The following is a 22,323-nucleotide window of genomic DNA, read 5'->3' as shown; positions in this document are numbered from 1 at the left end:
ATAAGGGGGCTGTAGGAGTTAGGAGGGTTGGCCCAAGATTTTCTAACATCATTTGGATTCAGAAATACTCTCAGGGGCATTTGTAATTAAATGGTACAGAAGAAGAAATTTCAAGATGCAAGTGTGATTTGTAGTTGTGGTGCTTCAATGGAGGACATGTTCTGATTTATAGCAAATGGCAGATCAGCTCTTTTAATAATAAACCACACCCCTATAATTCTACAGTTTTTCTTTTTTTCCTGATCTGCTATTTCTCCTCTTCCATTTTTGTGCATCCCTTTCTCTTTTCTATACATTTCTTTCTCTCGCTTTTTAATTCGGCTGTCCTCTTCTGTTGTTTGGTTCCACGCTGTTGTGATCCTTTTTGCTCCAGACCCATTTCTGTTCTTACTATTGTAACTAACCTTTTTTCCCCACCACCTCCCCTTTTTGGGTCACTACAAACATTAACGTACATCAAACACTGACATGTTCCAGGTAGATTGTCAGTTTTCCCAGAGTTCTAGAATTTTGTGGGTTCACAATAACCACTTGCACACATGTCTATTATATAAAGGTTTTTTAGTGCCATTGGCCTAAGGGAAATAATGCGGTAACCCTAGGCATGAAGGATTACAGCTGACTGTTAATTTGTTAGTCTTTAAGGTGCCACAAGTACTCCTGTTCTTTTTCCGGATACAGACTAACACGGCTGCTACTCTGAAAGCTGACTGTAGTTAGTTATACATGCTGTAATTACTAGTTTAAACCCCTTGAAGCAGTACAAGAAAAGGTGCACAGTTAATGCTGTTTTTAGAAACTCTTCAGGCCTGGGGTGCACCTTCCAGTCCATCCCTCTTTTGAGGGCAAAGTCTTTTTCTCCCGCCTTCAGTATCAAAGATCTGGGTAGATTTCACCTCAAGTTTCCTTTCTTTCTTTTGGTACTGTTTCAGGAGTCTTTCTTGGTTATCTCCTTCAATGTAGTGGTGTCTGTTCTCACAGACTCCTCCTGCAGGGCAATTATCAAAACATAATCCCTCTGAGCCTCTAATTTGATACCAGTATGTCCTCTTTTTACTGGGCTCTACTCCCTGTGTTAAATGATAGGCGGTGTATTCAGCTTTGTCTCTTTAAGAAGTTCTTACTCTTGGGCCTTGGCTACACTTACAAATTTGCAGCGCTGCAGCAGGGTGTGAAAACACACCCTCTCCAGCGCTGCAAATTGCGGCACTGCAAAGCGCCAGTGTGGTCAAACCCCCAGCGCTGGGAGCCGCACTCCCAGCGCTGTACGTTATTCCCCACAGGGAGGTGGAGTACAGACAGCGCTGGGAGAGCTCTCTCCCAGCGCTGGCGCTTTGACTACACTTAGTGCTTCAAAGCGCTGCCGCGGCAGCGCTTTGAAGTGCAAGTGTAGCCAAAGCCTTGATTGTCTTCTATGATAGTTTCCAGTCTTTGGAACTCTTCTGTAGCAGCAGCATACTCTCATGCCACTATTTCTTTGAAGAGCATGAAGGGCTGGTCCACCTAACCATTAATGCCTCTTAATCAGTTGTTTTCCAGGTATCACTGCTACTCCCAAGGGCGTTGGCCCTGGTGGGACTACATAAGAACATAAGATTCAGTATCACTGTAACCTTTAGATTTGTCACTTGCAGCAACTCAGCCACATCTCAGCTTTAACCTCATACACTCAGCTCCTTGAGTTGCTAACTCTTAGTGGTTACAGACCTTCCACACAGCCTCCCACCTGTGCTCTGCACCTGGCTGGTAAGTTGTCTCTTCTGGACCTGATCCTGGCTTTCCTCTGGCTAGTCTTTTTAAAACACCGGCTCTCTAGGTGCAGTGCTGGCTTTTTGTCCATAACAGTTGACACGGAGTGGTTTATAAACTCACTTTTTCCTCCTCAGCTTTTCTTCACTAGCTGTACTGCCAAAAACAGCTGTTCTCTTATGAGTCCACTATCTGTCCTTTTCATCCCTTCTCAGTAGTTCTGCTGTTCTTGGTTGTCCTCTTCCCTACCATCCTGAGGATCTCTGTGCCAGTAAAAGCCCCAAGATTTGGAGAAGAGGGGGTAGTTCAGTTGATGCTAGCTACTGTCTGCACAAGATTTTTTCTTCCTGGAGCTTTTAAATGTTCCAAGAGGTACCACCTGATAAAATAAATTTTGTTGGCCAAGTGGGAAGGTCTTCCAACCTCCCAAGCTAACCTTTAATGTTTAAGATAATTCTGGGGCTGGGGACAGTGATGAGTAATGCAATGGTAGGTTAGCTACACAACTCTTCAGAGGGTATGCAAAACTGTCTAAGTTCTTCAATTTGGCAACATAGCAGCTGTAAGTGATTTACTTATTACAAGAATAAAGGGTGTGAAAGAATGCCTCAGATCACAGCACATTTTCTGCTAAAGGATTCTTTGGCACTCCTTCACACTCTTACCATGTCCTGAATTTCTCTCTGGTTTAATGTTTTATGTTAGAAAAAACTGTTACCAAATACTCTGGATTATATTTTTAATGCAAAACAACATATGTGAGGTTTTGGGCAGGAGGGATGGATCCATGGCCATTAGAATGCAGTATAGAGTTTGAAAGCTACATTTTTCCCCTCCATACAGCCTTTCAGATCTCCTCCCATGATCAGTCGCTTGCATGTATTGTCAGACATTTCAAATGCAGAGCCTGATTCTGCTTCCTACACTCCTGCATAACTGTCAGTGATGTGTGAGAGGAGGCGTGATCTGGAGTTTGAGCTGATACCTCTGAGTCTGATCTCAGATCTGCCACCAATCTGGTGTGTGGTCTTGGGCAACTCACTTAACCCTTCTTTGTCATCATTTCCCCGGAAGGGATGCTAATGCCTACCTCAAAGAGGAAGTGTTCAGACTGGTTAATATTAACTGATGCAAACTTTAAAAAAGAAAATACTTTATAGATGCTAAATGTTATCAGTCAGTGGAAGTATTGCTTGGTAAATGAGTGTTGGATCATTCCCTTTCTTGGGAATATTGGGCAGTAAGGGTCCTTGCCCTGAGGGGTACTGACCATCTATCTGATGTTCATATATGTATGTGAACACCTCACAGCCTTTAATATATTTATCCTCATAACATCCATGTGAGGTAGGGAAGTGCTATTATTCCCATTACAGATGGGGAACTGAGGCACAGAGAGACTAAGTGGCTTGTCCAATGTCACAGAAGAAGTCTGTGTCAGAACAGGATATTGGACTTGGGTCTCCTAAGGCCCAGGCTAGCACCCTGATCACTGGAGTGTCCTTTCTCTCTACTCCATGTGCAATTCCCATTGATTTTGTACCCTGTTCTAGTTCAGTTTGCAATTTGATTATTTGGTATAAATATCACACACAAGAGAACTGCTGCATAAAATGTACAGAACTTTTCCTGGGAACAATTCAAGGAGCCAATAAATATAAAGAAATTGCAATACGTTCAACACAGAGGAGCTTTGGGCCCAGTCCCGCATTGAGTTCCATGAAAATGCAGCGTCTGCCCATGCAGAGCAAACTGCAGGATCATGCCTGGCTATACATAAGATGACTTGTTTCCACTATAGATCTATATCTATATCTATCCATTTATATTGTGTAGGTTCAAATAGTTACTCAAACACATAGCAAGGGTGACCGAAAACAAATGGTCAGAAACAGTCAATTTTTAAAAAAAGATGATGTGTAACTAATACCGTCATGTCGTTAGTAACTTCAATTAAAAAAATCTATGTAGGCAGATATTTCCTTATGGACAAACAACACAAGTAACAAAAATGTAAACAGGATTTTTTCTGACATAAAAATATGAAAAATTTGAATCTAGTAATAAAAAAATTCCCAAATTATCCTATTACAGTGACAATTACACCATGCTTCTTTACTGTTTGAACTGATTGTTCTTTGTGTCGTTCCCATTCCTCATCTTCTTTGTCCTGCTCAAATGTTTCTGGATAAACTGGCAGCTTGTCTTTTGGGCACTCCTCATAATAACTTCGGACATATTTTCCAACATACCACCCTTTGTATTCCTCAGGCGTTTCGCATTCTAGGCCAGCGTAGTGAACGTTGTAGTGATGCTCTAACCAGTAGAAAAGGTAATGAATGTTGTAATCACATCTCCAAGGGTTCTCTCTCAGCCATAATATTTTCAAAAAGTAGAGGTCTTCTAATACTCCGTATTCAAAATTTTGCAGTGTGTTGTTTGATAAATCAAGCTCCTCTAAGTTAATGAGTCCTGAAAAAGCAGCTGGTCAATTAAAAGAAAAAGTTATTGAAATGTAGAATTGATAGAATAAAATAGAAAAATATCCTTGTAACAGGGGAAACATTCTCATATTAATATGGATTAAACAGTATTCTTATATACATTGGTCAAAAATCACTGGTTTGTATTTTTTATTAAAAGGCTACAATAAAGGCTTCTTGTAAATTGAAACATAAAAGTGTGGATCTACTCTGAGAAGTGGCATGTAAACCTTCACAACAGATCTGGTGTATTCAGAGTCACTTGCACTTAATTTACTGAGAAATATAAATTTCCTCTGCTTGTTTACTCCTGTTAGCACAGTAGAGATAACACAGCAAAGAGCAGGTGATTTGGAATCTAATTGTGCATCATGAGAGAATTGTTCCAGTAATCAGTTATATCGGTGCCACTTACCAGTAATATAGGTTTTGCAGGCCAAATCAGAAATTCATTGACATCTCTGCAGCTCCACTGTCTTCAAATTGTACTCAGGCCTTGACTAGACACAGGGTTGTACAGCTTTAACTATACTGGCAATGGGGCTGCCCAAGTGAAATGAAGACTGGTCTGTACACAAATTTTGTTCTGGTATAACTATTTTGGTTAGGGGTATGATGTTTTTTTGGGCTGAAATAGCTATACTGGTATGCATGCCTAATGTGGACACAGTTGTACTGGTATAAAGGTGCTTTATGCTGGTATAATTTATGCCCCTTTTCATATGGGAATAAGCAAAACACTTGTATACTAGTAAAACTATGTCCACACTAGGGGGAGTTGTACCACTTTAACTATACCAGTAAAGCTGTACAACTTTTGCAGATAGGCAAGGCAAGACAACAGAGTTGCGGAGATATGAGTAAATTCCTGATTTGGCCTATCTATCTATTACTGGTAATAATGATGAGAAAGTGTTAATCTAATTTCACTGTTAATTCCCACCCAGGTTAAGTTTGCTGGGCTGCTAGTTATAAAAAAACAAATCCTACTTACTAACTGAATATATTTGATAGGGAGCCAATGAGAGACAATAAACATGGAATTAAACAATGGCATTTTTATAAAGTCACATTTCAGAGAAAAACCCACCTTTTAAATAAACCCACTTTGTGGTCATTATATAGCACAGGACTTAGTTTAAGGAGTCTAGCAATGTATTATTTTTGACCTCTTAAACGCTATTTTATTGATGTCACTATTGTCCACTGTTACTAAACTTCTAGAATGCTACAGCTGAAAGCAGTCTACTCTTTGTTTATGTTCCTTAGTTCTGTCTCCTTCCTGTCTCTGACTGTTTTCATCATATAAAAATATACACACATACTGAACAAATAGCCTACAATATTTTGCACTAAATCAAAGCTATTTTGAGATCTAGTAATATAACAAAGTATCTCAAAAATATCAAATTTCATTAACTTTTTCAGTCTCTATATTATAGTGACTCCTATAAGTTAAAAGCAGCCATATAAACTTAAGCCAAATTTTGTCAGATTTGGCAAGTAGTGTTTAAAGATATATTTAATTACATAGCATTTGGGTATTGATTAGTCTTCAGTCCCAAAAATTCCATTTTTGCTCCTTTTCTGCTTGAAATTAAGAGTACCCCAAAATCCATGCTTGCTACATTGACTTCAGTGGGGTTGCCCAAGATGCATGTCCGCACAGTTTGGCTCTATAAAATCAATGCATCTGAGGGCAGAATTTGGTCCAAGCTGTTAAGTTTTCTGATCTTCTAGATTTTTCTCATTTAGAATATATATGATAAAGACATAGCCAATGCTAATAATTAATAAAGCACACAGTTTACTATTTGTATAAATATATAGAGTTGTTCTTACCAGGATCTATGTAAACTATTCCATTACTGCTAAGGTTTAATATCTTCAGTTCATTAACATCTTCAAACTCCTTGGCTCGTAGTTGTTTGATTTTGTTGTTAGATAAATCGAGTTTAACAATATCTGGAGGTATGTTACCAGGAACTTGCTTTAACTCTTAAAAAAAATGAAAAGATGGATGTTATATTGTCTGTAGATTATCTCTACTGCTTGCATGTCGCTGTAAGAGCAATTTGTGCTAGGGTATAAAGATGACCTGTGTTCCTTGCATTTAGAGATAGATAGGGGTGTAACTTTCAGAAAAATACAATTTTGAAAGTATCATAGAATGTCAGGGTTGGAAGGGACCTCAGGAGGTTATATAGTCTACCCCCCTGACAGATTTTTGCCCCAGATTCCTAAATGGCCCCCTCAAGGATTGAACTCTCAACCCTGGGTTTAAGCAGGCCATTGCTCAAACCCCTAGAACTATCCCCCCCATGCTTACTAAGCATCTGGGAGAAAAACAGAAATACCTCATATATCTTGCATCTTTCTAATTCCCTTCCTGCTCCTTCTGTTCATCTAGCATGGACCATCCCTGGTCCATTCTCAGTCTTTTCACACTGTTAATGTGAAAGTTATTTCTCATGCAGCTCCTGTTGACTGGAACAGCCTAACATGACTGTCTGTTTTTACGTTTCATCTGAAATAATTTCTCTTCTTTATGCTAGTACATAGTAATATCTCTTCCTATACTTTAAATTTTTATTTTAACTTGTATACAGCTAATTAATGCAGTTACAAAAGTGCTATACAAATGAAGGGCTTGATTGTAGTGCACTTTCTCACCTAAATGAAACTAGTGCGGCTACTTGTGTGAGTAGGTGTTCATCACTGTGAGAAAGTGTTCCAGAATCAGACCCTAGTATACTGTATTGTACCATTTGTTTCACACTACCAAAAGTTGATGTGTTCTAAGTATTAACAGCAGTGAAAATACCATAGTTACTACCGTTATGTAAAGTACTGAGGCATTTCTAGGCTTTTTATCTATATCTATGCCATATACACCTCTACCCCGCTATCACACGACCCAATATAACATGGGTTCGCGTATAGCGCGGTAGCAGCGGGGCTCTGGCGGCGCTTTAAAGGGTCTGGGGCTCCAGCTGCTGCGGGGAGCCCCGGGCCCTTTAAATCACCGCTGGAGCCCTGCTGCTGCTACTCTGGGGCTGTGGCAGCGGAGCTCGGGCGGCGCTTTAAAGGGTCTGGGACTCCGGCTGCTGCGGGAACCCGGGGCCCTTTAAATCCTGCTGGTGCCCTGCCGCCACTACCCCGGGGCTGCGGCAGCGGGGCTCGCCGGCGATTTAAAGGGCCCGGGCTCCCCACAGCGCCCGGAGCTCAGAGTTATCAAATCACTGCTGGAGCCCTGCCACTGCTACCCCGATATAACGAGGTTTCAGCTATAACGCAGTAGGGATTTTTGGCTCCCCACGACCGTGTTATAGCAAGGTAGAGGTGTATATGGCTCACCATTACTATGTTACCTGAGCACCTCACAATCTTTAATATATTTATCCTCACAACACCACTATGAAGTAGGGAAGTACTATTAATCTTGTTTTACAGATTGGGAACTAAGTAACAAAGAGTCTAAGTGACGTACCCAAGGTCACATAGGAAGTCTGTGTCAGAAAAGGACATTGGACTTGGATTTACCAATTCCAGGGCTAGTGCCCTAAGCACTAGAGTGTCCTTCCTTCAATGATCTAAATTCTGCTTAGACAGGCTTCTTACTCCCTGACTTCTTTTAAAGTCCGTTGCATAGCCCACATAAGCAGCAGGTGGAATTTCAAATCCTGCTCTCAAAGGAGCACAGGCTGGCTACATGGTACCCCAAAAGTTATGGGGAGGCTGTGCAAGCAAGATCCAAAGTTATGGCTTTAACACCTGATGCACCACATAGAGTGAGAAGGAAATCATGTGTCCCAAGAAAAGATTTAGCAATGTGCCTTTGAGGCATAGAAAGCTAGTAGTGCTAGAGGATGCATTTTTAAAATGTATAATTTTGTTGGCAGGCACTTTGATTTTTTTATCAAGAGCTAGTTCTGTATCTATTTTTGGGAAAAAAACATTGTATTTTGGCTGACATGATGATGTTTAAGAAGTAGCCACTGTGCATGCCTAGGGACAGATCCTCAGCAGATGTAAACTGTTAGAGTTCCATTGACTTTGGAGCTCTGACAGTATAACTAGCTAAGGATCTGCCCCAGTGTCACTACTTTTCTTAATGGTTTATCAACCCAGAGGTTCAGCTTACTTCTTATGGTTTCCCAGAGACTGTTTAAGAGTGTTTAATGGAAGAACTGTATCATATCAGACTTATTCATCTAGTTCCATTGAGATACTGTAGCATCATTATTTCTAATAACATTTTAAGATCCAAATTATAGTGGATTTTGTAATTTCTTCAAAATTTCCACTGAGATTTGATCATCTACATGGAAAAATGTTTTCTTATCATACTTTGACACTGGACCAGTTTGTGTCTGAGTTCAACTGCACTAATCAGTGAGATAAAGAGAGTGAAAAACAAAAACAAAGCCCTAACAGCATTGTAAGTAAGAAATGAATAAAAGTGAGCCAGGAGGAAAGGGTAACAGGGAAAATCAAAAGGAGGAAGTAGCCTTATAGGGAAAGAGTGGGGGAGGGAGGAGGAAGAAGAACAGGAATGAGCACTGGGGAAAAGGAGGTAGGAGGACAGAAGATTTCTCACATGACATACAGATTGTGTACACCATGTGGTCACAGGCTGAAGCCTTTAATTTATGTACATTTCTTGTCTCCTCATACTGACTTCTGAGCTTGTCTATCCTTCTTCTAGCTGACACAGAGAGCAGCAAAGACAGAGCCTCCCTGGAATCCAGGGTAGGGGACAGGAACACAATAAAAGCAGGTTTCAGAGTGGTAGCCGTGTTACTCTGTATCGGCAAAATGAACGAGGAGTACTTGTGGCACCTTAGAAACTAACACATTTATTTGGGCATAAGCTTTCATGGGCTAAAACCCACTTCATCCGATGGGTTTTAGCCCACGAAAGCTTATGCCCAAATAAATTTGTTAGTCTCTAGGATGCCACAAGTACTCCTCGTTCATTTTACAATAAACACAGTTATATAAATGGAAGAAAATAGTACAGCAGTTTGGCAAGCAGTTACAAGATAAAAATAGCTAACAGTACAACGGTCAGGCACTACAGGTTGTAATTTGCAAAAATTGGGCAAAATCCTCCCTAAGTAGATTACTTCCACATCTTTGTACTGGTTTTTATTTTATGTTTTGTAAAGTTGAAGCATGAACTGAATGCAGTTTGCAATGGGGTAACTAGAGAACAGTTCTCATCAGAATTTTGTTTTGTTTTTCTTTGGTGGTTCTCATGGGATAAAATATGGGAAATAAAAAGCATAGACAAACCTGGACTTGTATGTTTACATCTCCCAGATGGGCAAAACTGTTTACTCTTTGGGTTCAGTTATGGCTCCTAAGACCCTGAGATGCATTTAGGGAAGGGAGGAAGCACTCTTCCTAGTAGCAGTACCTGGAGGCATATGACTTTGAAATGCCTCATGGGCACTGGGAGGAAGAACAGGGAGAGGCTACAGCTGTTCAAAAGGATGGAACTATGCAGGAAACCTGGTACACAGAGGGTGGGACGACAATGTCTTTCCATTGAGTCGGGCCCTTTCTGGGGCCTCTGAGTGCTGCTGGCAGCTCCTTACTATCAAATTATGGCTACCCTTGTGCACTAGAAGAGGGGGAAGAGCTCTCTGTGCACTTCCCTCTGTCAATGCAGTCACTTTGAAACAACTATAATTTTGTTTATAAATTTATTGGCATATGTAAAAGTAGCTTTACTGGAGTAAAAACAGTCAAAATTGGCTCTGCTGCTATAATAATGTAAGTATGTGCTTAACTTTGTTATTGGGAGCACTCTTATTGATTTCAGTTGGAGTATTCAACTGAATACTAATATTCTGCTAACAAAATTAAATACATGCAGGAATTTTTGCAGAATTTGGCTCTAAAATGGAAATGAAATACTGCAAGAATTCCAGTTACACTCTTTATAATCACAAGAACAAAGAATTTGGTAGTACCATTTTAAAAAAATAAAGCAAAAAATGTCTAGAACCATACTGATTTTCTATAACCTACTTAACTAGAGAAGAAATATAACAGCAAAGAAGCAAGAACATTAAACTTTGTCACTGAATTAAAAATAAGTAAACAAACCTTTTCTTTTGCAATCCAATGTTTGTATGGGAAATACATAAATATGACAAAGAGAGGAATCAAATTCTGGTTTGACAACTTTAGGCTTTGTTGCTGCTAGATTTTTGGGGTCCAGTCTTTCCTCTTCAGTACATAGACGTTCAGCTTTGATCTGCTTTAGCTTTTGATCTTTCAGTTCTATTGGGTGTACACACTTGGCATAATTTCCCAAGTTCCTGTTTGTTGGAACCTGCAACATCGTAATAAGAGTTTCCATCTCACAGGTGCAATGCCAAGGATTATCATAAAGACGCAGGTAGTTTAGAAGGGGCATATAAATAAAAACTTCCTCTGATAAAATCTTAATCTGGTTATGCTGAAGTAAGAGTGTGGTAAGTTTGTTTAAACCAAAAAAAGCCTCACTTTCAATTTTTGATATTTCATTCTGTTGTAAATCCAGACTTTTTAATGTTTTATACTTGGAAAACATATTATTCTTCAGTTTGCGAATCCTATTTCTTGCTAGCAGCATGTGTCTTAAATCCTCAGGCCAATCAGGAGACACAAAAGTCAGTTTTCTTTCTTGGCAATCTAAGTATTTCTCATGAAGGTAGGTATACACATCACAGGGGAGGCCTGGGGCATAACGCTTAACAGTACTAGATGCTTTTCTTAAACTGTTTGTCCTTCCATTATTTGCTTTGTTTCTCAAACTCCCATTCCTTGTCTTCCTAAAGTAGGCTGCTTTACAAAAGAAAAGTAGTATTATAATAGTAACCACTTTCATTATGACATCCAGCTGGCCCCCTACTTTCTGTGACAGCTGGAACAGTCAAAGTATTCCTTTGCAATATAAGTTTGGAGCTAATATTGTTCCGGATTGAGGAAGTACAGCTGGTGGATGTGGAATCCCTGTGTAGGAAGAAAAGTGGAATATTAGAAGGTGTAAAATAGACATTTTCACAGAGACTGGTATTTAAAATGAACCATTACAAAATGGTTCAGCCAGCACACTAGATTCACTCAAAACTTGAAAATTTCTCGGACAAGGACATTAAGGTCCCTTCTTATTGTTTAGTTGTTTTCACGCTCTCTGTGATCCGCTTTCATTCACTTTGATTAAATTTAGCAAGCTGTCAAAATACAGGGCTAGATTCTAGCTGGCTTTCGTTTAGGTGCACATACAGATTCAGGGGAAGGGCACAAGGATTCCTTTGCCCCATTGTGCCCTCTGCAGAAGAATCAAGCACAGTGCCAGTCCCTGGTACCATGGGCGTGCAAGGACTGTCCCCTCCTAGCACACAAGGAGTGAAAATCATCCCAGAGGAACTGGCCAGCTGGGGAGAGTGGAGAATGCCCTCATTCTTAAGGGATGGTAAAGCATGTGCATTCCTCCTGTGTTCTGTGGAGGCATAATCCCTCCTGGAGTTCCCTTTGGGGTGATGCAGCTTTATATGTCCCTACTCAGGGCTGTGTACCGAGTATACAATGTGGTCATAAAATTGTATGTTGGCAGGGACGTGTTAAACCCTGAGGTTCTCTCATTATCTGCCGTTTACTCCTCTTGCATGATTCCAGCTGTTTGCTGGCCAAAGAGGGCCGGATGTGACTCCCTCTGGATCCTGTTCAGTATTGTTTATGAGTCAGCTGCAGGGTAATGCATGATTCCCTTGGCCTGTGCACGATGTCTCTGCAGGATGCAGAGTCCTTGTTGGTCTGAGAACTTTGAACAAATCCCAGTTTTCAACACATACCATTATATGGTAGTTTTGTGTACCACTATACCATCACTGTGGTCTCAAAGGCCTTGTCTTCACTAGGAAAAAGGTGTGTTCTTAACTCAAGTTAACTAACATGAGGTAAAATTATATTGAAGGCAGTTTTAGTTTATACATGAGTTAGCGGGTGCAATCGCGTAGCTAGTGGGGTGCAGGTAGGGTGACCAGATGTTCTGATTTTATAGGGACAGTCCCGATTTTTGGGTCTTTTTCTTATATAAGATCCTATTACCCCCCACCCCCGTCCCGATTTTTCACACTTGCTATCTGGTCACCCTAGGTGCAGGGGACGCAGCCGTTTCCCCTCAGCACATTTTCCCAAAAGTGGCACCTTAGTTAGGGGTTACCATGGCGCCAGCGGGCGGGGCCCACGCTCTGCTCTGAAGCTTGGCCTGCCGGGCCGGCAGAGAGAGGGCAGTGGCAACAGCGAAGGTTACTGGGCATGCTCAGTTTGGGTGAGCATGCTCAGTACACCCAAAGTAGGGAATTGGGAGCAGGAACTGTTTGTGTCGTTACCCTGGCACTGGGCTCCTGCAGGCAAGGGGGGGTGGGGTGGCCAGAAGAGCGAGGAGGGGCGCAGCATGGCAGCCCGCAGCGCGACCGGAGGAGCCATGGGGGGGGGGCGGCGCAGCCGGAGGAGTGAGGGGGGGCGCAGCATGGCAGCCCGCAGCGCAGCTGGAGGAGCCATGGGGGGGAGCTGCGGGGGTGGCACAACATGGCCAGAGGAGCCATGGGGTGGGGTGTGGCACGGCCGGAGGAGCCAGCCAATGGGGGGTGGGGTGCGGAGCGGCCGGAGGAAGAGCCAAGGGGGCATGGCCAGAGGAGGAGCCAAGGGGGGGCGCCTTTTTGATGTTTGGTCCCCCTGCTCTTAGAACCTGGCTACGCCACTGAGCGGGTGAAGATGAAGCTATGGGAAAGCCTGTAATTTACCTTGACCTGTTAACTCATGTGAGAACTACAAACTGCCTGGTCTTCAATAAGATTTTACTTTGTGCTAGTTAACTCGAGTGAAGAACTCTCCTTTTTTGCTAATGAGGATGCACCCAAAAAGTACGGTCTTTAAAGGGTAGAATAAGTCGCTGTCTCGTTATCACTGACCTATTTGTAATATTTCTTTATTTGGATCAGAAATCCAAAGTTTGACACTTAATTTTATAACAGAAAATGAAAAAGGTTGTCTTTAAAAGTATAATTTAGTTGTTTCTTGCTAAAATAAAAAAAAGATTTATGCTGCTCCTGGATATAATTATTTTGTTGGCAAAGCATCTGAATTGCTCCTCCGTTTTATTTCTGCACCTGCCAGCTCTCTTCTTATATCAACATTCTAGTAAAACACATAAACATCTTTTAAAAATGAACATTATAACTAGAGCCCTGTGAAATTCTTTTTATGTTTTATTATTTTTTGTGAATTTCTTGTTTTGTTTTATCCAATAAAATGTTGTTTTATTTCTTTTTATTACATGTACATTAATAAAATGTCACATGACCATATATAAATCAAAACAATGTATAAATCCCAGTTTATCTATACAACATCATTTATTAACGTTACTCATTATTCTATGCCTTGAGACACTCACCAACCCCCACGAGAGTTAGCCAACCCAAAATACTCCAGACAGCTCCTTAGGGTTCCCCCCTTGAAATTTACCTAGTACTACAGCTTCCAAATTACATACACTTCTCTGTGCCCACTCAGTGACACAAACCTCATGGAACACCCCGGATCTTCCCAACCCCTATGACTTCCTTCACCAGTCCCCCCACCCCAGTCTCCCTCTGTATCCCCAGGTTTCTCTATGCCCCCTTATATATTCCCTCTCTCACATTGAACCTCAATCTCCCCAAGCCCCAGAAACCCCTCCCCATCACCTCTTAAATATTCCCCCTCCCCCATTGTGCACCATAACCCCATCCCCCATTAGTCCCAGGGACACCTCTCCTATCCTCCTCCCTCATTGGGCCCCTTGTACACACTTCTCCTATCCTCCTCCCCCCATTAGCCTCTCTTCCATGAGAAAATCAGGGTCTTTCCCCGGAGGGGTGGGAGGCCTTGCGGGGGAAGCTATAGAGTAAGCCAGCCCCATATTCACACTGGAACAGCAGCTCCTGTCCTGCAGGGCAGGACCCGGCTCCCCACTCCAGCTGGCCCTTGAGGTTACAGTACGCTCAGGTTTGGCTCCTCTGTCTTGATGAGAGGGGGCAACTGGGCCAAATTTGAGTGAGTGGCACTGAAATTCCAAATTTGAGCAACCTGCCCTCCCATTATGATGGAGGGGTGGCCAGGCCAAAGCTGAGCAGCATTGTGACCCCGTGTGCCAGGTCACAGCACCTGGAGTACGGAGCTGGGCCCAACCCCATAGGGCAGGAGCTGCCGCTGCAGGCTGAGTTTCATGTTATTTCATTTTTATGTTCATTTTTGTTTTATTTCTTTATTTTGCATTTGCGAAATACATAGGGTTCTAATTATAATTACTGATTTTGACCATTACATTCTGTGAAAAATAAAAGGAATTTTATTTATTAGTTTTTGGAAATCAGATGTTGTTCACTCTGACTAGGGTTGCCAGCAGTCCCATATTACAAGCTACGTCCCTAATTTAAATAGAAAATTGCCTGTCCCATACTAAATCAGTGTAGAATGCTTTTTATCCCATATTCAACAGCAGTGGGGCAGTACTCACGGCTGTATCTTTCCCCTCCCCTCCCAATCCTGGCCCTTGAGCGTGGCCCCATCTGCTTTCCCCATGCAGCACTGAAGGGCCAGGGAGGAAAGTGGAAAGATGCACCCATGAGTACTGGCCCACTGCTGTTGAAATATGGGATAAAAAGCGTTCCTCTACCGACTCCAGCTCTTGCGCGCAGCCCCATCTGTTTTCCCTGCGCAAGCTCCATCTGGCAGGGCATATGTGGGGATATGTGTCCTGGACCTGTACTGAAGGGCCAGGATCAGGAAGGGGTTCTGTCTGGCGGGGGGCAGGGGGTCTGTACTTCCAGGTGTAGCCTCCTAGTGTGCAGAGTCTCTGCCAACATCCCCAACAGGGTGCACAGCACTGTAGCAGGCAAAGACAAGGAATTGCAGCCTCCAACTCAGCTACTGGCACCCAAGCAGAACCTGAACAGGAATCACAGCAGCTGCTGGCTCAGCATCTGAGGCCCTGGGTTCTCTGCTGTATCCAGAGCTGGAGAGAGAAAAACCCTAGGAAGCATGGGGATGGAAGGAAAGGAACTTGTCCCCAGAGGTTCAAGTCAAGACTGGGGACATCTGAAGTCTGTCCTGTATTTTTAAATACAATATTGGCAACCCTAACTCTGACTGATTGTTCTAATCATGGCCATTAAGACTGGGATGCTCTGTATTATTTGGAACTGAGCTACACAAGCTCCAGAAGGTCTCTGATACTGGCAAATCCAAGGGAAGTCCTAAATGGACAAAAGAGGAATCTGGGGGAAGATAGCTAAGAAATGTGATTTATCTAAGTACTCTGTCTATTTCCCTCCAGTCCCCTAGGACTGAATTGGGGAAAAAACAGTAGTACGCACGTCCTGTGTTGATGCAAGCAGCACTCCGGAGCCTGGCGGCACCGCCACAACGCCATCCAGAACCGACTAGTGAAAGCCATCCCACCGTCCCTGGGGAAGATCACCGTCGACTCCGCCATCCCTGGGACAGACAGCCGACTGTGACCCGACATCGTGGTGATGGACACAGAAAAGAAGAAGGTCCTCCTGGTAGATGTCACGGTGCCTTTCGAAAACCGGTCACCTGCCTTCCACGAGGCCCGAGCATGGAAGGAGTCGAAGTATGCCCCGCTGGCCGAGACCCAGAGAGCCCAGGGCTACGAAGTCCAGGTACACGCCCTGATCGTGGGAGCCTTGGGCTCATGGGACCCCCGCAACGAGCCGGTTCTGAGAGCGTGTGGGGTCGGTCGATGCTACGCCTGGCTCATGAGACAGCTCATGGTGTCCGACACCATCAGGTGGTCCAGAGACATTTATACCGAACACATCACCGGACACCGCCAATACCACACTGAGTAATTGAGACAGCCGACCAGGGAAATAACCCACTTCCTTCCCTGAGAGACCAAGGGACGCACCCCACCCATGTACCTATCCGCTCCACCGATACTGACTTGGACTCCTTATTCATACCATGGGTGGCGAACCCGAGCCCACTTATTCACTGACACTTTAAAAACCCTTGCACCCCAATCTGGGTCTATGCCGGTTATGCGATATGTATGTATCTTTTCATCCTTGCAAACGATATCTGTAACCCCCATAACCCAAGCCTGACCCCAGATGTACAGTACCTTCCCTCTCAACCTGTGTATATTTCATTTTAAACATTTACTTTAATAAAATTTTTAAATCTAAACTCTGCCCACATACTAAGTTTTACTCTGTCGTGGCACCAACATGAGATACTATTCTCAATAGATTGTGCAGCTCTTCCTGACATGATGTTCTCTCTTTCTTGTCCTGTATATCAAATGTTGGCATTTTAATTGTTTTAATTAGGCTCTGGAGTTAACAGTTCATTTAGATGAAGTGGAGCAGTTCACACTGCTCAGAGATATTTTTTTCAGACTGTCTGCAGACTCAAGGAGATGTCACTGCATCATTTACATTCAGTTCCCATTTAGAAGATTCTTTGCAACCATAAAGGCTAGAGATTTAATTTTTAAAATAAAGGCTTAAATTCTGTAGCCAACGATGGCAACTAGTATGAAGTATCAGCATACCTTAGTTCAGGTTCTGTTTTCCCCTCTGCTATCTGTAGAGGCGAGGCGTATTGTGGTTTTAGGATGGGGATATAGGGAGGCATAGAGGTGGCATGACATTCCTGTAGCCTACCAATCATGGAGCTTATTTTAACTGGATGGAATCTTTTGAGTTGGCAGGTCTCTCTTAACAGCATTATGTTTTTTTCTTTCAAAGGGCTTTTAGTAAGATAGTATACCAAGGCTTTAGTTGAGGTCATTGTTTTCATAGAGAGGAATGTAGAGACGCAATGTTGGATTAATTTTTGACTGCAGGTAAAAGCATATGTTTGGCGGCCCCTTTTTCAGATGTGTTATGTGAGAATAATTATTTAAAAGATTTTCAAAATATTTCTTGTTATCAATATAAACATCTCATATTGAATCTCCCACATCAAGTGTCTGCCTCAGGCTGAATTTATTTATTTATGTTTTTTAAAAAATCAGAATCAGATCAGCCATTTCTGAGAATGAGAACAAGGAAAAATACATCGTTTGCCCTTGTTGAAAAAAAATCTGACAATTATTTAATTGAGAAGCTCTAGCAACTCCATGCTTTGGAGCGGGGACTTGAAATTTGGCAGGAGAGTTGTCTTGGTATCAGATATGTGCCTTTTGCTGCTCCTGTGAAAATCAACCTGATTTTGGCCAAATTATAAGCCTCTTAAAAAATCATAGTTCACACATTCTTAGTAGAGACTTGTTAGAGTTTGGCGGCTAAATTCTCTGAAGATTCCATGGCTTAGGGGATGAGGAGGACTTTCTCTGCAGTTGCTCCTTCTGGCTGCCAGGGGTTGCTGTGGTCTGAGGATCTGAGAGCAGGGAGACTATTTCCATGTGCTCTCAATTTCCTGTAGAAAACATAGTATATAATCGTGTAGTTAAATATTGTATCATAATGCATACGCACAAGAGAGATGAATTAAGATTGGATGGGCAACCTTAATTCTGGCATTTCCTAACTTTCGAGTCCTTGACTTTATAAGTTTATCATTATTTTAACATAATTTTTAATGTAGTATGGGACGTGAATCATCATGCCTCAGGACATAAGCCAGCCACTAAGTGATGGGGGCTGAAAACAACTTTTCTGATGAGTAAGTTATTCCATAATTGTCTTCTGCCTGGTTTCTTGGACTTTCCACTGAATCATCTGGTACTGGCCATTGTCAGGGACAAGACACTGAGGTAGATGGACTGCTGGTTTGAGCCAGGGAATTCCAACTGTTAATCTTTAACTCTAATATTAAGTTTATCTTTTATTTTAGGTGAATGTAAAAATTTGCAAGATTTGAATGTCTCTGAATGCCAGGGATTAAATGTAAGTACTACCAATTTTCTTCACAACATTCAAATTATATATAGGTGGGGATGGGATTTTCAAAAAAGTGCCTATATGAATTAGGAACACAAGTTTTGTGGGACTTATGCTCCTAATTCACTTAGGTGCATTTGAAACTGTAACTGTGGACTTTAATAATAGTCAGAGATACTAAATTAGGGTTCTAATTTTGTTTTATACAGTGCCAGAAAAAATGGTATACGAGACATGGATTCTTTTTAACAAATGGCTTTTAAATCTTTACCAGTTATGGGAAAGGTTCATGGTTTACTATGTGTTTAAAGTTGGCAAGAAATTCCAAGCCATTTTGTAGCATCCAAATATTTACTTACAACTACGCTTTCTAATAATTTACTAGATAATACATGTGGATATTTTTTGTAATTTTTTTGCCTAAATTGACAAGATAATTACAGTTAATATTCTTCAAAGTTAAGTAATCCTGAATAGATACTCTCTCCAAGATTCTTATTCCATTATTGCATGGAGTTGGAAGTGTCCTCTTAAAGTTTCTAAACATTTCTGGAACCCTCCAGTGGAAAGGTGATGACAGATGACTAGGGAGGAGTGGAAAGACAGATGACTAGGGAGAAGAATAAAAATATTGCTAGAGCATGCAGGGGTGTAATCAGGAAGGCCAAGGCATGACTGGAGTTGCAGCTAGCAAGGAATGTGAAGGGTAACAAGAAGGGTTTCTACAGGTATGTTAGCAACAAGAAGAAGGTCAGGGAAAGTGTGGGACCCTTACTGAATGGGGGAGGCAACATAGTGACAGATGATGTGGAAAAAGCTGAAGTACTCAATGCCTTTTTTACTTCGGTCTTCAAAGACAAGGTTAGCTCCTAGACTGCTGCACTGGGCAACACAGTATGGGGAGGAGGTGAGCAGCCCTCAGTGGTGAAAGAACAGGTTAAGGACTGTTTAGAAAAGCTGGACATGCACAAGTCCCTGGGTCCAGATCTAATGCATCTAAGGGTGCTGAGGGAGTTGGCTGATGTGATTGCAGAGCCATTGGCCATTATCTCTGAAAATTTGTGGTGATCCGGGGAGGTCCTGGACAATTGGAAAAAAGCAAATATAGTGCCCATATTTAAAAAGGAAGAAAGAGAACCTGGGGAGCTACAGACCGGTGAGCATCACTTCAGTCCCTGGCAAAATCATGGAGCAGGTCCTCAAGGAATCTATTTTGAAGCACTTGGAGGAGAGGAAGGTGGTCAGGAACAGTCAATATGGATTCACCAAGGGCAAGTCATGCCTGACCAACCTGATTGCCTTCTATCATGAGATAACTGGCTCTGTGGATATGGGAAAAGCGGTAGATGTGCTATATCTTGACTTTAGCAAAGCTTTTGATATGGTCTCCCACAGTATTCTTGCTAGCAAGTTAAAGAAGTATGGATTGGATGAATCGACTATAAGGTGGATAGAAAGCTGGCTAGATTATTGGGCTCAATGGGTAGTGATCAATGGCTGCATGTCTAGTTGACAGCCGGTATCAAGTGGAGAGGCCCAGGGGTCGGTCCTGGGGCTGGTTTTGTTCAACATCTTTATTAATGATCTAGATGATGGGATGAATTGCACCCTCAGCAAGTTCGCAGATGACACTAAGTTGGAGGAAAAGGTAGATACACTGGAGGGCAGGGATAGGGTCCAGAGTTACCTAAACAAATTGGAGGATTGGACCAAAAGAAATCTGATGAGGTTTAACAAGACCAAGTGCAGAGTCCTGCACTTAGGAAGGAAGAATCCCATGTACCGCTACAGGCTGGGGACTGACTGGCTAAGCAGCAGTTCTGTAGAAAAGGACCTGGGGATTACAGTGGATGAGAAGCGGGATATGAGTCAGCAGTGTGCCCTTGTTGCCAAGAAGGCTAACCGCATATTGGGCTGCATTAGTAGTAGAAGTGCCAGCAGATCAAAGGAAGTGATTATTCCCCTCTATTCAGAACTGGTGAGGCCACACCTGGAGTATTGTGTCCAGTTTTGGTCCCCCCAATACAGAAGGGATGTGGACAAATTGGAGAGAGTCCAGTGGAGGGCAATGGAAATGATTAGGGGGCTGGGGCACATTACTTACGAGGAGAGGCTGAGGGAACTGGGCTTATTTAGTGTGCAGAAGAGAAGAGTGAGGGGGGATTTGATAGCAGCCTTCAACTACCTGAAGGGGGTTCCAGAGAGGATGGAGCTAGGCTGTTCTCAGTAGTGGCAGATGACAGAACAAGAAACAATGGTCTAAAGTTGCAGTGAGGGAGGTCTAGGTTGGATATTAGGAAACACCGTTTCACTAGGAGGGGGGTGAAGCACTGGAATGGGTTACCTAGACAGGTGGTGGAATCTCCATCCTTAGAGGTTTTTAAGGCCCATCTTGACAAAGCCCTTGCTGGGATGGTTTAGTTGGTGTTGGCCCTGCTTTGAGCAGGGGATTGGACTAGATGACCTCCTGAGGTCTCTTCCAATCCTAATATTCTATGATTCCGTGATTCTATGAAAGGTGTGTATTATATCAACACTACGTAGCCTCTAGGCAATCCCTTCTTTTTCCTGTTCTCTGGAGGAGAAGCATTCCTTGTGGTTCATGGGAAATACATTTTGTCTTTTAGTTTTCCTAAATCATTTTCCAATCTAATTGGCTCCTGTTAGATGTTTTCAGTACCCCCTTTCTGATGAAAAATATTTTCTGCATAAGGTTGAGTTTGAAACAAGATTATTTTTATGCCAGTTTCTATTTTTTTATCTTGAAAACAAGGCCAATATTTTCTGTATATTGCATAGTTTATTAATACTGTATTAAACAGATATTATAGTATGTGTAGGAGAAGTTTTCTTATAGTACTTCATTTGCACTGGATAAAGTAATCTGTGGGCCACATCATCCACAGATGGTGTGAATTGGTATAGCTCAGTTGACTTCCATGGAACTATGCCTGTGTACAGCAGCTGAGGACCTGGTCTTATTTGTAAACAAGAACCACTTAGAAGTGGTCTGATTGCAACTATAAAATATCCTTCACTGATCATCACCAGTGGTGCAATGTCTGTCATTGAAAAGGTCCTATTCTTCTATCAATAATCTTAATTTATCGAATTAAATGTGAGCTCTTGCAATTTAATCCCTCGATTCTTAATTTTATAAGATGTTAATTTTGTATATTCTTCCAAAATTCCTCTCTGACGTGATATGAGAAGTCTGTCATAACCATCTTACTGACCTGCCAGTCTCTTCCTCCTGCTTTCAAGAATATCCTGCGGAGGTCTTGTTACACTGACTGGTTGGAGCATAAAAATATCACTTAGGTTTAGTTTCCTGTGACAGTAGCATATCTGATCATGCTGCATGTAAGAGAATCATGCTGACACCATTATCTTTCATATGCAGTTACACATTCAGGTCCTTACCTAACCTGACATCTTGTCCGATTGAATTATCTTTCTGGTTTTGGAATATTAGACTCAGGAGAAGGGTTTTTATGCAGGATTATTTACCTTTGGAAAACTAGTATGAAATGTATAATTGGTGTTCTTCAAAAGGAGCAGCCTATGGTAAAAACATTTTAGTTCCATGTTTACTCACCTACCTGTTTTCTCTCAATAGGTCTGTTTTTACTGTGGCTATAAAGTTAGAGTACCTCCTGATGGCTAAGATCAAAAGCATCAGATATTTTGTAACGAACAATATTTATACTTTATGAGAAATCCTGACTCCAACAAGGAGAAATTTCTGGAAACTTTGAGAAAGTACTTACTCTTGAGTCCATGCATATGAAACATATTAGTGTGAATCTATGAGGTATAATACCTTGAGAGAACAATTAAAATTACTTTTTTTTAGGATTCAGGGTTTAAAATTTCTGTGGCTCTGATTTTACCTTTTTTAAAGACATGAGCTGTAAAGATGCGTCCTTTTATCTTTTTACTCTTTAATAGCTTTTTAAAAGATTTCCACTGAAAAATGAGGATCTGAGAATGGTGAAAACCAGTGTAGTCTAGTAGTTCAGATATGCGCACACTATATAGTTACCTCGCAGCTGCATTAAGACATACTTTGAGATGGAATAGCAAATATTGATTTTATTCTAGCTATTTCTTAAGTGAGCTGAATAGCAGAG

General features: G+C 41.9%; 2 protein-coding genes across 8 annotated transcripts in view; one reads left to right on the top strand and one right to left on the bottom strand.

The window, feature by feature from the left end:
- The window catches only part of FBXL13 (F-box and leucine rich repeat protein 13), a 164,644-nt gene that overhangs the window by 74,719 nt on the left and 67,602 nt on the right, over positions 1–22,323 (top strand). For all 4 annotated transcript variants that reach the window (XM_045029732.1, XM_045029741.1, XM_045029724.1 and 1 more), the window contains exon 10: positions 18,144–18,196. In XM_045029732.1, coding sequence (XP_044885667.1) covers positions 18,144–18,196 — 53 coding nt within the window. The remainder of the gene's footprint in view (positions 1–18,143; positions 18,197–22,323) is intronic.
- Positions 1,405–22,323, bottom strand: part of LRRC17 (leucine rich repeat containing 17) — a 67,745-nt gene continuing 46,826 nt past the window's right edge. For 2 of the 4 annotated variants that reach the window (XM_045029756.1, XM_045029763.1), the window contains 3 exons: positions 10,350–11,240; positions 6,075–6,230; positions 1,405–4,233 (listed from right to left, as the gene is read on the bottom strand). In XM_045029756.1, the coding sequence (XP_044885691.1) occupies positions 3,830–4,233; positions 6,075–6,230; positions 10,350–11,115 (1,326 nt within the window). In that variant the 5' untranslated portion in view covers positions 11,116–11,240 and the 3' untranslated portion in view covers positions 1,405–3,829. Of the gene's footprint in view, positions 4,234–6,074; positions 6,231–10,349; positions 11,241–12,437; positions 12,561–14,054; positions 17,727–22,323 lie in introns of those variants that run through there. The other 2 variants (XM_045029773.1, XR_006582130.1) reach the window with 2 other exon arrangements.

This window comes from Mauremys mutica, chromosome 1 (genome assembly GCF_020497125.1).
Source record: "Mauremys mutica isolate MM-2020 ecotype Southern chromosome 1, ASM2049712v1, whole genome shotgun sequence".
NCBI lineage: Eukaryota > Metazoa > Chordata > Testudines > Geoemydidae > Mauremys > Mauremys mutica.
This window is presented reverse-complemented; position numbering and strand designations above follow the sequence as displayed.